At 32.2% G+C, this 16,286-nt stretch overlaps 1 protein-coding gene across 1 annotated transcript in view; it reads left to right on the top strand.

Annotated features, from left to right (window-relative positions):
* The first annotated feature begins 333 nt into the window (after positions 1 to 333).
* LOC126890431 (uncharacterized) overlaps positions 334 to 16,286 on the top strand; it is a 502,412-nt gene continuing 486,459 nt past the window's right edge. Inside the window, exon 1 of the mRNA XM_050659349.1 lies at positions 334 to 502. Within this exon, the coding sequence (XP_050515306.1) occupies positions 429 to 502 (74 nt within the window). The 5' untranslated portion in view covers positions 334 to 428. The remainder of the gene's footprint in view (positions 503 to 16,286) is intronic.

The raw sequence follows: 16,286 nt of genomic DNA, 5'->3' as shown, positions 1-16,286 counted from the left end.
TTACATTGGAATTTGATTATACTTATTAATAAAAAATACACTTTTAAAAACTATTGTTTTATTGTAGGGTTCCGTCAAGTATTTTGCTTTCAAAAAGGGTTCCGTCGCCAAAAAAGATTGAGAACCGCTGCCCTAGAGAGACAAACGTTTAAACTCCTTTATTGTGCTATTTGTGTTCTACTGAACTTAACCAATAAGATTAAATTCAATTCATTAATATCATATAAACAGTAATGCAATACTAAGAAATGTGCTGGCAAATGCACTAGTATGCACGCCAAACGTGAAGAAACAAGAAGAAGAATACCTATCTATATTTGTTACTTTGTCATTTCAGTACCTAAATGTCAGTGATCCAAATTTCCGCGTTAGTTTGAAAGTGAAATTCGTTGTGATTTAAAATTCTTGTGCTATTCAAAATTACCAAAATGGAGTCAAAGAAAGATTTAGCTGCAAGAACAAAAACTTTCACCTGGTGGGAGAAACCTAGTATCCAATATGCGTAAGTACCAAAAACATGATGAGATTTTTCTTTATTTTGTCGAGATTAAGTTAGTTAACCCCATAGACATAGACATATCTAGAATGCGTGCTACATGCTAAAACTTTGTGACAGTGAAAACTGAGGCTATTAGGTCGGAAGTCTCTTTCTAATCGGAGGGGTATATTAACCACGTGACTTTCCCACTGTTGTTACTATTCTAAACAAACTTCAAACTCAAGTTTTTTTATTTACACCCTGCATTTTTACAACTTACTTTATATGTATGCAAATTTATAAGTTAATAGTCTGTAAGCCAATGGTGAGTTAGGTACCGTCCAGTGACAGTTCTCTAAGGCCGTCCGCACACAGTGCTACTAAAACGAAACTAAACTAGTTAGCAACTAGAATTACCAATTGAATACTAACTATGACTCGCACACTACGCTACTGAAAATTAATAAAAACGAGTCACTTCTTGACTGTACGAGTAGCTTTGTTATACGGTGTTTAAATTTCAAACCTTTATATTTTATGATATTATTGAATGTTAATATCGCTTTAAAAATGTCTAGTGATTCAAGTGCTGAAGATAGTATTCTTTATTATTATAACAGAAGACTTAAAAAGGAGAAAAAAGGAGGTATTGGGTTCATCTCTACATTGCAAACAATAAAAATTGCAGAGCCTTTGTTGCTGCAAAAGAATTACAAGAAAGTGAGGCTGAATTTCCTGCATTTTATAGGATGTCAAAAGAATCTTATTTACATTTGGTACAATTGCTTGTATTTGCAATTCACAAGAAAATACTCCAATTCGAGAATGTGTTGGAGCGGAAAAAAAGGATTTTAATAACCCTCAGGTAAGGAAGTAACATTTATTTAATTTCTTTAAATGAAAACATTCTAAACCACTAAGGGCCGGTTGTTCGAACGCTAATCAAAAATGATCATTATCAAATATTTAATTACTGTCACAACTGTCAATGTCAACTTTGTTTGGGTTGCTGAAAACATAATTATTGATTACAATTATGAAATTAGGTAATCAATTATGTTAATAATTGTTATGTTAATTGATTAACTAATCTCATAATTATAATCAATTATGTTTTCAGCAACCCAACCGAAGTTGACATTGACAGTTGTGACAGTAATTAAATATTTGATAGTGACCACTGTTGATTAGCGTTCGAACAATCGGCCCTTTGGTAACTAATTACTAATAAAGTTGATTAATAGCAAACTGAAAATTTCTTAATATCTTAAGGGTGTCCAGTCGGACAAACTTTGATGAACGGGAACACTGGAGCAGGGGAAGTTTTAATTGTGGAACAGGTTAAAAATTTGGAACGATAGACTACGAAAAAGTTCCATGTATTTTGTCGGACAGAACTTCCAATTGATTTGTTACCCTTTCATTAAACCCTCATGCAAAAATCAGATTGGTATTTATCACCAACTTGGCATTTTAATAAGTCCTACACGTAGAACATGTCAAATAACAGGAATTATGACAGATGATAAATAGCAGTCTGATTTTTGCATGAGAGTTTAATGAAAGGGTAAAAAATCAATTGAAAGTTCTGTTCGACAAAATACATGGAACGTTTTCGTAGTCTGACGTTCAAAATGTTTAACCTATTTCACAATTAAAACTTCCCCTGTTCCAGTGTTCCCGTCCATCAAAGTTTGTCCGACTAGACACCCTTAAGCTATTAACAAATTTTCAGCTTGCTATTAATCAACTTTTTTTGGTACGCGGGATTCAGGTCTTTATGTAATAATATCTAATAAAAAATATGGCCTAATATTAAAATAAAATAAAAAAAAATAAAAGTTAGTATGAGATTCGAACCACGATTATGAAAATTCGAAAGCAAAGACACTACTTCTGCGTCGTCATTCCCTCGAACTGTCAAATGATACTTGATACAATGGAAAAGTGACGTGGTCGATATACCCCTCCGATACAGAGACTTCCGGCCTAAGGCCTTTCGCACACACAGCTACTAAAAAGAAACTAAACTAGTTGGTAATCAGAGCTATCAACGGGTTATGAACTTTGGCTCGCACATTACGCTACCGAAAATTAATAAAACGAGTCACTTCTTGACTGTACTTTGTACTGAATAGCTTTGTTAGGCGGTGTTTAAGTTTATATATTATGTTGTCCTGAATCTATTTTCTTGTGAAATTTTTGTAATTAACTAGTTTTTGATGGGAAAGAAGCCACAATTTTACTAAAAAATAATTTTATTAATATTTCGACGTCCAAATCGGATGCCGTGGTCAAAGTACAAAAAATATTAATGAATTAAACAAAAATGTTGTTGCTTAGTAAAAAATTCTTCAAATAATTTATTTAATCTGACTCATTTATATCGGAAATTTAGACATAGGTATATTATACATTTTAACGTAGAAGACTTTAAAATCATATTGTTGTTATTATTTATTGTCACCGTTGCATGTAGTTGTATTTTTAAAAACAGATCACATGCCATGATTTTTTGTGACGGATATTCTTGAGTTGGGGTTGATTTCATGTAATCGAATAAACTATCTTTCAGTAGAGTCGTCCCAGAAACGCAATTCATAAATATTAGCAATATCACTTTAAAGTCTTCTACTTTAAAATGTATAATATATGTCTGAATTGTCGATATAAATGAGCCAGATTAAAAAAAAATACATAGAAGAATTTTTTACTAAGCAACAACATTTTTGTTTAATTCATTAATATTTTTTGTATTTTGACAACGGCATCCGATTTGGACTACGAAACGTTAATAAAATCATTTTTTTTTTAGTAAAATTGTGGATTATTTCCCATCAAAAGGTACTAGTTAATTAAGTTTATATAGGCACGGATGTTTTCCACTTCTTGCACTAATTTTATTTTAAACGATTCCGCTGATTTTGCGTGTTAAACTTTAACAAAATATGACACTTTTTTCTCTGAGATAGGTAATAAGTTTTACTGCAAATAAGAAATTATATCGTTAAGAGCCTTTATAATTTTACTGTATAAGAGCAATAATTCACACAAAATAACTTGGCTTAGCTTAATTTACTGCAAAATACTAGCTTTGAAATATCTACTAATAAAAAAATTTTACACGCATAATTCAAACAAACCATGTTCATATCTTAAGCTTATTTAAGATATCAAAAATACCCATCTTTTATTTTTAATGTAAACAACAATAGAACATGTAAACCAATTCCCACTATTTCTTTACCTATATCCGTAATAAATACCTACCTCTCGCTGAGCACCAAAGTTCGACCCATTCAATCCTTTATTCATTTTCCAAATGTTTACGAACTAGTATCCCAGCGACCTGCATGTCCAGTAGGCCGGGCCGAAAAAGGGCAAAAAAAATTTTTTGGGAAATTTTAAACGTGCTATTAAAAAAAAGTTGTGTATGGTAGTCCTAATACTGTGTACCAAACATAGGCCGAATTAAATTATTTTTGACCGGGCCCCCGGGGGCCTAAAAAAAATTATTTTTTTTGCTTTATTTTTGGGAAGGGGTAGTGTCTAGGATATTAATATTAATGCTACTATCTTGTTAAAAAATTTTCATCATGATCTAAAAACATTTAAGCGGCCCCCAGGACTATAAATATAAAAGAATGGTAACCAATGCATTTTTATTTACTATTTTGGCGCTGTGAACTGTGCAGCTCTTTGCTTGAATCAATATTCGGCACGAAAGGTTTTTTATATTGAACTATTATGCACATATATAACTTTATTTCGTATATTCATTTAACCCAGAACTCACCACGATGAGGTTGCTGCACGGTGAGTTCCAACCGCCCACCATCCTTTGCTCAACATTTTTACTTAGTCACTCCTTGAACCATAGCGTCGACATTTACTTTCAAATATCGGCTAATTCTTTCTGGCATCAAGTTTAGCTCGGATATAACCATCTCTAGATTCTTCACCACACACTTTTATTGATGCATCAGTAATTATTATCTTCACACACCTCTCCACCGCTTAAGTATGGCAAGGAAAATTGTCAAACTTTGGAACTTGTTTCACCATGTCCCACAATCCACAATATTTATTCTTCGTCGGCCAAATGCTGTATTAGAGGATGATCTGTTAGAGTACATTCATCTAGTCTATGAGATCTATGTAATCTTCTGCATCGAAATTGATTAAGAATTTGGGATACTATGAAAACACAATTTTTATACCGGCCTTCCTACATTTTAAAATCCGTCTGAGAGCATGCTCTCTAATACCTTGGCGTTAATCTGTTAACATACAAATTTGAATGATTTCCGGGTGCGCAAATTAAGCATTGTCTTAAATAACTTTATTGATAAATTGATGAGACATTATTCGGAAAATCTCTCGAGGGCTGCATTAATTTCCATAGATGCCTGGCACCATATTCCAATCTTGACTGTGTTTTTATCTCAAACCTCATACGTAAATATACTGGTATTACAAACTCAGCTAAAGTCTTTAAACTTTCACAAGGATCAGTTGTAGCTACATAAACTCTAAGAATGCGGTTAGCTGTCGTGAACCAACGTGTTTGTGCCATCTTCCCTGGAATTTTCTCTGAAGTTTGAGAACATATTACATCTCCAATTATTGCTTACGATAGTTTGGACAAATACTATTGATCTGAACTTAGATCATTTTCATTTACAAGAGGCAGGGCAGCTTCTATGGTGTTAAATTTAATAACAGGCATTTTTTTGTAATTGGGAAGAAGGGATCCAATCGGCTCAGAATATGAATAGGGACCTTTTGTGTGGTCATCTAGTTTTTGCAGCAAATATCGCAAGAGAAGTTCATTAACGTGCAACGGGAATACACTCCACTGTAATGGTTTATTTACTCGCACTTCTATAATTCGTATGATACCTTCCAGTCCGTATTTACATTTGAACAATCACATCCCATAACACCTAATTTGCTTAGATCTATATTATGGCTTTGTAAGTAGTCTAATATTCCTTCGACAATATTTATTACACGAGACTGACTAAGAGCCAAGTACCCAAAATATAAACTACGGGTCCTTCAGTTAAAGCTATATGGTCTTCAGTTTTCATAATTCGTCTCGCCTTTCCGAAGACCATGGTTTGATCTTTCCTTTCATCAAAGTGTAGCCCTTCAATATTGACTTGTTTAAATTTTTATTTCCATGCTGGATTTGCCGTCTGTTTCCCTTAACTCCTCTCCGAATTTTATTTTTGTTGATCACCAGCACCGTATTATATTTGAAGATTTAGTTTAGATCTTCTTAAACGGCAATTAAAAGCTTAAGTATTTTTTCCTGTCTACTGTATTATCTTTCTTTTGCTTAATAATAGAATATGACAACAGAAGCTTTTTTAATAGCCCCAAACATTTTTTTAACAAAATAAAAATTCTTTGAAGGCCGGGGGGCCCGGTTAATTACTTTCTAAATCGTCCCAAATTTGGTATAGGATTATATAAATACTAGTTCCAACTTTTAGCAACTAGCCTTGTACAAGAATTAAAAAATAAAATTTCGACCCAAAAAAAAAGTTTTTTAAGGGCCAGGGGGCCCGGTTAAATATTTTTTAAACCGGCCCAAATTTGGTACAGGATTATATAAATACTAGTCCCAACTTTTGGCAACCAGCCGTGTAGAAAAATTAAAAAAAAAGTTTTTTCATCCCGGCCTAATGTCCAGTCCGCTGTCGACTGATCATTTTCGCATTATAGACCGGCTGCTAACTAGTAGTGCTGTGTGAGGACGCTCATTAAAATACCTGGACAGTGACTACTAAGTAACTGATTGCTAACTAAAATTACCAACTGGTTTCTTTTTAGCAGCTGTGTGTGCGAATGGCCTTAGAGCTTCAGTTTTCTCTGTCGCAATGGTTAGACGGTTTTAGCATGTGGCTCGCAGTCTTGATATTATTTGTCTATTAGGCCTTGGGCCCGCATATACAATTATTATTTATGACCACACCGTTGAAACTTTTTGTACTTGTTATTTTTGTGGAGTCGGACAAATTTTGAGCTTGGCGCATTATGGCAGTGGGGCGCTTGTCTGTCAAGCGGTGACGAAGTTGTCAATTTTATGCAAGAAAAAAATTTATTACCACATTGGTCATTCTATTTTAATCAATGGATTTTATCATATAAACAACGAAAACAATTTTGTCGGACAAAAATATTGGGGCATGTGACGCGTCGGACACGCTAAATATGTCAAATTTATGAAAATAATAAATTTATTACCACATGGATAATTTTAACGGTATCTACCATAAAACATTTTTACAATAATGTGGTAACCTTGTCGGACAATTTTCACGGGGCATATGCGCAGTCGGACGCGCCGAAGATGTCAATTTCCTGAAATTTTTTTATTTACAACCATTTTTCCGACAACATTAGTAGGTTATAAGTAATTATATTCTTAATCAAAAAATCAAAGCGTCGGACAAAAATATTGGGGCAACTCGACAGTCGGACAAAAAATTTAATTTTTATTAGTAAAGTATACTTTCAAATTATGCTGGGTTCGTGCATCCCTTATCTTTACAACCATTTTTCCGACAAAAGTAGTAGGTTACAAGTAATTATATTCTTAAACAAAAAATGTAATTGTCTGACAAAAATGTTGGGGCAAACGAACAGAAAACTTAATTCTTTTAGGCTATCAACGAGGAGGTATTATCAAAAAAAAAATTTAAAACAGTGTTTCTCGGTTACTTTTGAATCGATTTAGCTGAAAATTGGTACACACGCTAAGTAAAGCATTTAAAAGGGTATGACGTAGATCGGAACCCAAAATTTTCTTAAAAAATTTTCCGACAAGAGGGAAACTTTTAGAAAAATTGTGATCTGATAATTTGTGTACATACTCCTTGAACACCGACAAACATCGTTCTGTATTTTTTTCTCGAATTAAAAAAAAATTTTCAGCACATGTATCAGGTTATAAGTAGTTATATTCCAAATCAAAAAATCTAAGTGTCCGACAAAAATATTGGGGCAAATCCAAAGTCAGACAAAAAATTTAATTTTTATTGATAAACTATACTTTTAAATTATGCTGGGTTCGTGTATCCCTTATTTTTACAACCATTTTTGCGACAAAGGTAGTAAGCTACAAGTAATTATATTCTTAAACAAAAAATGTAATTGTTTGACAAAAATCTTTGGGCAAACGAACAGAAAACTTAATTCTTTTAGGCTATCGACAAGAAAGTAATATCAAAAAATTTTAAAAGAGTTATCTCGGTTATTTTTGAATCGATTTACCTCAAAATTGGTACACACACTAAGTAAAATATTTAAAAGGGTATGACGTAGAGCTGTACCCAAAATTTTCTTAAAAAATTTTCCGACAAGAGGGAAAATTTTAGAAAAATTGTGATCTGATATTTGCTTACATACTCTTTGAACAACGACAAACATCGTTCTGTAGTTTTTTTTTCAATTAAAAAAAATTGCCGACACAAGTATCAGGTTATAAGTAGTTATATTCCAAATCAAAAAATCTAAGTGTCCGACAAAAATATTGGGTCAAATCCAAAGTCGGACAAAAAATTTAATTTTTATTAATAAACTGTCTTTTAAAAAATACTGGGCTCGTGCAACCCTTACCTTTAAAACCATTTCTCCGACAACATTAGTAGGTTATAAGTAATTATATTCTTAATCAAAAAATCAAAGTGTCGGACGAAAATATTGGGGCAACTCGACAGTCGGACAAAAAATTTAATTTTTATTAGTAAAGTATACTTTCAAATTATGCTGGGTTCGTGCATCCCTTATCTTTACAACCATTTTTCCGACAAAAGTAGTAGGTTACAAGTAATTATATTCTTAAACAAAAAATGTAATTGTCTGACAAAAATGTTGGGGCAAACGAACAGAAAACTTATTTCTTTTAGGCTATCGACGAGGAGGTATTATCAAAAAAAAAATTTAAAACAGTGTTTCTCGGTTACTTTTGAATCGATTTAGCTGAAAATTAGTACACACTCTAAGTAAAGCATTTAAAAGGGTATGACGTAGATCGGAACCCAAAATTTTCTTAAAAAATTTTCCGACAAGAGGGATAATTTTAGAAAAATTGTGATCTGATAATTTGTGTACATACTCCTTGAACAACGACAAACATCGTTCTGTATTTTTTTCTCGAATTAAAAAAAAATGTCAGCACATGTATCAGGTTATAAGTAGTTATATTCCAAATCAAAAAATCTAAGTGCCCGACATAAATAGTGGGGCACATCCAAAGTCGGACAAAAAATTTAATTTTTATTAATAAACTATACTTTTAAATTATTCTGGGTTCGTGCATCCCTTATCTTTACAACCATTGTTCCGACAAAAGTAGTAGGATACAAGTAATTATACTCTTAAACAAAAAATTTAATTGTCTGACGAAAATGTTGGGGCAAACGAACAGGAAACTTAATTCTTTTAGGCTATGGACGAGGAGGTATTATCCAAAAATATTTTAAAACAGTTTTTCTCGGTTATTTTTGAATCGATTTAGCTGAAAATTGGTATACACACTAAGTAAAACATTTAAAAGGGTATGCCGTAGAGCTGTACCCAAAATTTTCCCAAAAAAATTTCGGACAAGAGGGAAAATTTTAGAAAAATTGTGATTTGATATTTGCGTACATACTCCTTGAACAACGACAAATATCTTTCTGTAGTTTTTTTCCTCGAAATAAAAAAAAAATGTCCGACACAAATATCAGGTTATAAGTAGTTATATTCCAAATCAAAAAATCTAAGTGTCCGACAAAAATATTGGGGCAAATCCAAAGTCAGACAAAAAATTTAATTTTTATTGATAAACTATACTTTTAAATTATGCTGGGTAAGTGTATCCCTTATCTTTACAACCATTTTTCCGACAAAGGTAGTAAGTTACAAGTAATTATATTCTTAAACAAAAAATGTAATTGGTTGACAAAAATCTTGGGGCAAACGAACAGAAAACTTACTAACTTACTACTTTGTAACTTACTACTTTGTCGGAAAAATGGTTGTAAATATAAGCGATGCACGAACCCAGCATGATTTAAAAGTATAGTTTATTAAATGTAGTAATGAAACACAGACTTACTCACAATCATTTATTATAGTTATTAATATTTATTATAGTTTATTAATAAACATTAAATTTTTTATCCGACTTTGGATTTGTCCCAATATTTTTGTCGGACACTTAGATTTTTTGATTTGGAATATAACTACTTATAACCTGATACTTGTGTCGGAAATTTTTTTTTTTCAAGAAAAAAAACTACAGAACGATGTTTGTCGTTGTTCAAGGAGTCTGTAAGCAAATATCAGATCACAATTTTTCTAAAATTTTCCCTTTTGTCGGAAAATTTTTTAAGAAAATTTTGGGTACAGCTCTACGTCATACCCTTTTAAATGTTTTACTTAATGTGTGTACCAATTTTGAGCTAAATCGATTCAAAAATAACCGAAAAAACCATTTTAAAATTTTTTGATATTACTTTCTCGTCGATAGCCTAAAATAATTAAGTTTTCTGTTCGTTTGCCCCAAGATTTTTGTCAAACAATTACATTTTTTGTTTAAGAATATAATTACTTGTAACTTACTACCTTTGTCGGAAAAATGGTTGTAAAGATAAGGGATACACGAACCCAGCATAATTTAAAAGTATGGTTTATCAATAAAAATTAAATTTTTTATCCGACTTTGGATTTGCCCCAATATTTTTGTCGGACACTTAGATTTTTTGATTTGGAATATAACTACTTATAACCTGATACTTGTGTCGGAAATTTTTTTTATTTCGAGAAAAAAAACTACAGAACGATATTTGTCGTTGTTCAAGGAGTATGTACGCAAATATCAGATCACAATTTTTCTAAAATTTTCCCTCTTGTCCGAAATTTTTTTGCGAAAATTTTGGGTACAAATCTACGTCATACCCTTTTAAATGTTTTACTTAGTGTGTGTACCAATTTTCAGCTAAATCGATTCAAAAATAACCGAGAAAACTGTTTTAAAATGTTTTTGGAAAATACCTCCTCGTCCATAGCCTAAAAGAATTAAGTTTCCTGTTCGTTTGCCCCAACATTTTTGTCAGACAATTAAATTTTTTGTTTAAGAGTATAATTACTTGTATCCTACTACTTTTGTCGGAAAAATGGTTGTAAAGATAAGGGATGCACAAACCCAGAATAGTTTAAAAGTATATTAATAAAAATTAAATTTTTTGTCCGACTTTGGATGTGCTCCACTATTTAGGTCGGGCACTTACATTTTTTGATTTGGAACATAACTACTTATAACCTGATACATGTGCTGAAAATTTTTTTTTAATTCGAGAAAAAAATACAGAACGATGTTTGTCGTTGTTCAAGGAGTATGTACAAAAATTATCAGATCACAATTTTTCTAAAATTTTCCTTCTTGTCGGAAAATTTTTTAAGACAATTTTGGGTTCCGACCTACGTCATACCCTTTTAAATGCTTTACTTAGCGTGTGTACCAATTTTCAGCTAAATCGATTCAAAAGTAACCGAGAAACACTGTTTTAAATTTTTTTTTGATAATACCTCCTCGTCGATAGCCTAAAAGAATTAAGTTTTCTGTTCGTTTGCCCCAACATTTTTGTCAGACAATTACATTTTTTTGTTTAAGAATATAATTACTTGTAACCTACTACATTTGTCGGAAAAATGGTTGTAAAGATAAGGGATGCACGAACCCAGCATAATTTGAAAGTATACTTTACTAATAAAAATTAAATTTTTTGTCCGACTGTCGAGTTGCCCCAATATTTTTGTCCGACACTTTGATTTTTTGATTAAGAATATAATTACTTATAACCTACTAATGTTGTCGGAAAAATGGTTTTAAAGGTAAGGGTTGCACGAACCCAGTATTGTTTAAAAGACAGTTTATTAATAAAAATTAAATTTTTTGTCCGACTTTGGATTTGGCCCAATATTTTTGTCGGACACTTAGATTTTTTGATTTAGAATATAACCACTTATAACCTGATACTTGTGTCGGAAATTTTTTTTAATTGGAAAAGAAAACTACAGAACGATGTTTGTCGTTGTTCAAGGAGTATGTAAGCAAATATCAGATCACAATTTTGCAAAAAATTATATTGCCTCGCAGACTTAAAATGCGTTTATCTCGAAAACGGTTGAGTTTAACGAGATGAATATAGTAACCTTTTTTAAGTATAAATGTTATGAGAATAAAAGTGTTGATTCAAAAGGTATGTAGAGTGAGAAATAAAACAATTGATCCTATTAAATAAGCGCTGAAAAGCGTATGTGGCGCCCTCTGGATAATATATCATTTTTGGTGGCAAATTTAGATTTATTGTCCCGAAAAACCCCTGCTTACCGAATTTCGTGTTATTATCCCATGCTTGTTAGGGAATATTCAAGAATAAATAAAATAAAAGTTTAACTTTATCACCTTGTATTTCGGTTATTATCAACTTTCGTACTAAGGTAAGTTAGCTTATATCGACCTATTTTAACCTCAGGAATCTAAGGTTAAGCTATGACCCATTCTTTACCAAACACCCTGTATATGTACACTCTGGACCAAAATTAATCAACCACCTTAAAAATGGGTTATTTTTGATGGTTTGTATTTTATAAACCTCTTGTCCGATTTAAGTGATTTTTTCGTAACATTAGCGCCTTATTCTTTAGCAATATCCATGTAGTAATATTGTCGGTACACACATAATTTTTATTGCAAAGCTAGTGTATGAATCAAACTGTGTTTTTTCTCAAAGTTCGCATCACCCCGTGGAATATTCTAGCATCTATAAAATACTAAAATTAAAACCTAACTATAGTCTCATTCCTTCTCAACATTCAGTTTTTTCATTCATTCGTTTATGTTGGATAATAAAAAAGTTAAGGACTTTAAAAACTAGCCATGTTTTTCATAGACAAAGTGTGTTTTTAAATAAGTATGGCAATAAGGAGTAATTGTGCATGACAAAATAAAGTCAGTTTGCTTTACGAGAAAAACGTATGTCCACAAATGCATCGTTTCCGAGATAGGGGGTGTTGAAGTTTTTCTGACAAACTGACGATTTATTTATTGCTTTAAAACCAGTTGAGATATGCAAATGAAATTTGGTGGGTTTTAAGAGGTAGTTATTGCACATTTTTTAACTACAGTTAAGAATTTAATATTCACCATTGGCGCGCATACGGGTAATATGAGCCGAAAAATACGTAATTTAATATGAGGTCAAAAATGTATAAAAATTATTTTTTTTTAAATTGTACCAAAACGCCCCATTATTTTTGTCTGACAAGTGGGTCCAATATGCATTACACATGTAAAAAAACAGTACAAAATAAAAATAACATCTGTGGTAATAAATAAAAAATTTTCAGGAAATTGACATCTTCGGCGCGTCCGACTGCGCATATGCCCCGTGAAAATTGTCCGACAAGGTTACCACATTATTGTAAAAAGGTTTTATGGTAGATACCGTTAAAATTATCCATGTGGTAATAAATTTATTATCTTCATAAATTTTAAGTTATTTTTTGGGTGTAACTACAATGATATTATGCTAAAAATGATGGTGTATCGCATATTTAAAATGCGTTTATCTCGAAAACGGTTGAGTTTAGGAAGATGAAAGAAGTATACCTTTTTTAAGTAAAACTAATAGGAAAATAAAAATTTTAATGTCAAAATTATACAGAGTGAGGGATAAAAAAAATTGAACGTAATAAATGAGTGCTGAAAGGCATATGTGGCGCCCTCTGGGCAATGCATAATTTTTGGTAAGGAATTTAGATTTCTCGACTCAAGAAACCCCCAGATATAAAATTTCATGTTGTTATCCCATACCTATCAGGAAATATTCAATAATAAATAAAAAAAAAGTTTGATTTTGACACCCTGTATCTCGGCTATTATAAACTTTGTACTAAGGTAAGTTAGCTTAAATCGGCCTATTTTAACCTCAGGAACCTGAGGTTAAGCTATGGCCCATTCTTTACCAAACACCCTGTATGCATAAAAATTACTTTTTCTTTTAATTGTACCAAAACGCCCCATTATTTTTGTCCGACAAGTGATCCAATATGCGTTACACATGTAAAAGAACAGTACAAAATAAAAATGACATCTGTGGTAATAAATAAAAAATTTTCAGGAAATTGACATATTCGGCGCGTCCGACTGCGCATATGCCCCGTGAAAATTGTCCGACAAGGTTACCACATTATTGTAAAAAGGTTTTATGATAGATACCGTTAAAATTATCGATGTGGTAATAAATTTATTATTTTCATAAATTTGACATATTTAGCGTGTCCGACGCGTCATATGCCCCAATATTTTTGTCCGACAAAATTGTTTTCGTTGTTTATATGATAAAATCCATTGATTAAAATAGAATGACCAATGTGGTAATAAATTTTTTTCTTGCATAAAATTGACAACTTCGTCACCGCTTGACAGACAAACGCCCCACTACCATAATGCGCCAAGCTCAAAATTTGTCCGACTCCACCCAAATAACAAGTACAAAAAGTTTCAACGGTGTGGTCATAAATAATAATTGTATATGCGGGCCCAAGGCCTATATAGTTAACCCTTTCAGTCATGTATTTATCAATATCGAAATGAGTGAAAATAATTTCGACCACGAGTCAGTAACCTGTTAACCGAGATACAGTAGTACCAAGCGGCGTCGCGTCGCTAGGAGAACACTCCAATAATGCGTCGCAGATTACTTTAATTTTGTTTTTAATTATCAATATTATGAAAAATAATAACTGAACCTGAAACACATTGATACCTTTCATCACCTACATAAATTGCACGAAAATTTGGATTTAAATTCCTTTTACCCTTCACTTCACTTTTGAACCTGTGCCGGTGGTTTCTTTTACTTATGGGTGGTTTTCTCTTAGCCCTTTTCAGAGATGAAAAAACATATCGACGGTTAAATGCCGAAACCTCGTAAGTCAAAATCTACAATTGTTCAGGAGAGCGAAAAAACTTCGCTGCTTCGTACATATTTTTTATTTCTCTTATTTCTTTTTTGTTCAAAAATATGTTCTGGTATGTTTTTTTCAAAGTAAAAATTAAATAAATACTAAGAAAGAAAAAACATGTACTAAGCAGCCAAGTTTGTTCGCAGTAAGCCCGGAAATAAATAAACTGATCATTTCTAAGCAACTTGTATTCTATAGAGATTTTCACCAAGTCAATACTTTTTGAGTTATTTGTGAGTGAAAATATTAATCTTTCAACAAAGAACTACGTTTTTAGATGGTTTTTGCAAATAGCTCAAAAAGTAAGTACCTGGTTTATCGACTATTTCACTAGACTATTTTTAACTGACTATTTCACTAGACTGTTTTTAACTGATAAAACTTCATAGCAACGGATAATTTCCTACTGACAAAACTTCTTAGCGACGTGATTTCTCAGCGACAAAATTATGACAGATCCGTCACGAAAGTTTCTGGTAATAACAAATAAATAAAGATTATATTTTGTTATTATGGTGCAATATTTGTCTCGTGAAATAATCTTGTCGAACATCATTCGAGAGAAAATTATTTACCTGCAAAATTTTCTCCTGGTTTCATTCAAGTTCGTTGCCTTTTGGTAATTTTCGCTTATAAAATTTTGACAAAATCACTCGACTGATGTCTCGTGATTTAAGTCAAAATTTAATTCACGAAAATTGCCAGGCAACAAACTTTCATACCAGTCGAAAATATTGCCGGCAAAATTTTCTCTCTTGTGATATTATATGAGGCCCCTAGAGGTCAAGGGGTCTAAGTGGCAAAATCAACATTTTGAGAAAACTCAAGTCAAAGTTGGAAGATTGTTGTAAGAGGGAAAATTAAAATTGAATCATTTTGACTGTGTAAGAAGGATAATCAGGTCTTTTTATGTTTATTGCCAATAGCAGAAAGTATTACAACATTCGGTTATTGTTTTATGTATAAAAAAAAATTATGGTGCGCACATAGATCCCTTTACCTCTCATTAATATTGTAAGAATTAAAATGCTCAATGTGCACAAAAGTACATAAGTGGTTTTATTTTTATTTTTGTAAGTTCTTTTTATACAACAGTACTAAAACAGAAAATATTACAATATGCTGGCACTCTAAAACTATTTAATTGCTATCATCTGTGTCATAAACGTTGTTATCAAAGTGATTATCATTTTCGTTGCCTACCACAGTACGTGTAGCTAAAGGCTTTCCAGTCTTTGCTTAGTGAGAGGCTTGGAATAAAACCCATGGTATATCAGTGAGACGAATTGCAAGAGTTCCATCAGATCTTCATACTTTTTGTATTTAAGCTTGGGCTTTTCAATTACCGGATGAAACACGGAAAACTGATTAGGAGTTCTACCTGCTCATTGTTCTTCATTGGAAATTTTTCGTAAGGCATAATACCCTCAGCTGATGTCTTATAAAACGGAGAGACTGGGTTTGCCTTTTCATAATGCCATATCTGCATTCCTCGTATCCCTGGCACATTTTTTCGGAAGTACTGATTTAGTAACTGAAGATCAATAAAGTCTTCATCCATTAACTTAGTCACAATAAATTTTCTACTTGCTGAGGCAGCCAAATTTATCCAGTCTTCTGGTACATAGATATCACGTTGGTTCTTCTTCTTTTTAAGTTCTATGATTCCAAAATCTTGATCACATTCAGAATGTGATCATCATCCTCAGGATTATAATCTCTGTCTATTTCGGAATCATGGCCTTCTCCAAATAATGGTTCTTCACTGCTACCACTTAGA

Source organism: Diabrotica virgifera, chromosome 8 (genome assembly GCF_917563875.1).
Source record: "Diabrotica virgifera virgifera chromosome 8, PGI_DIABVI_V3a".
NCBI lineage: Eukaryota > Metazoa > Arthropoda > Insecta > Coleoptera > Chrysomelidae > Diabrotica > Diabrotica virgifera.
This window is presented reverse-complemented; position numbering and strand designations above follow the sequence as displayed.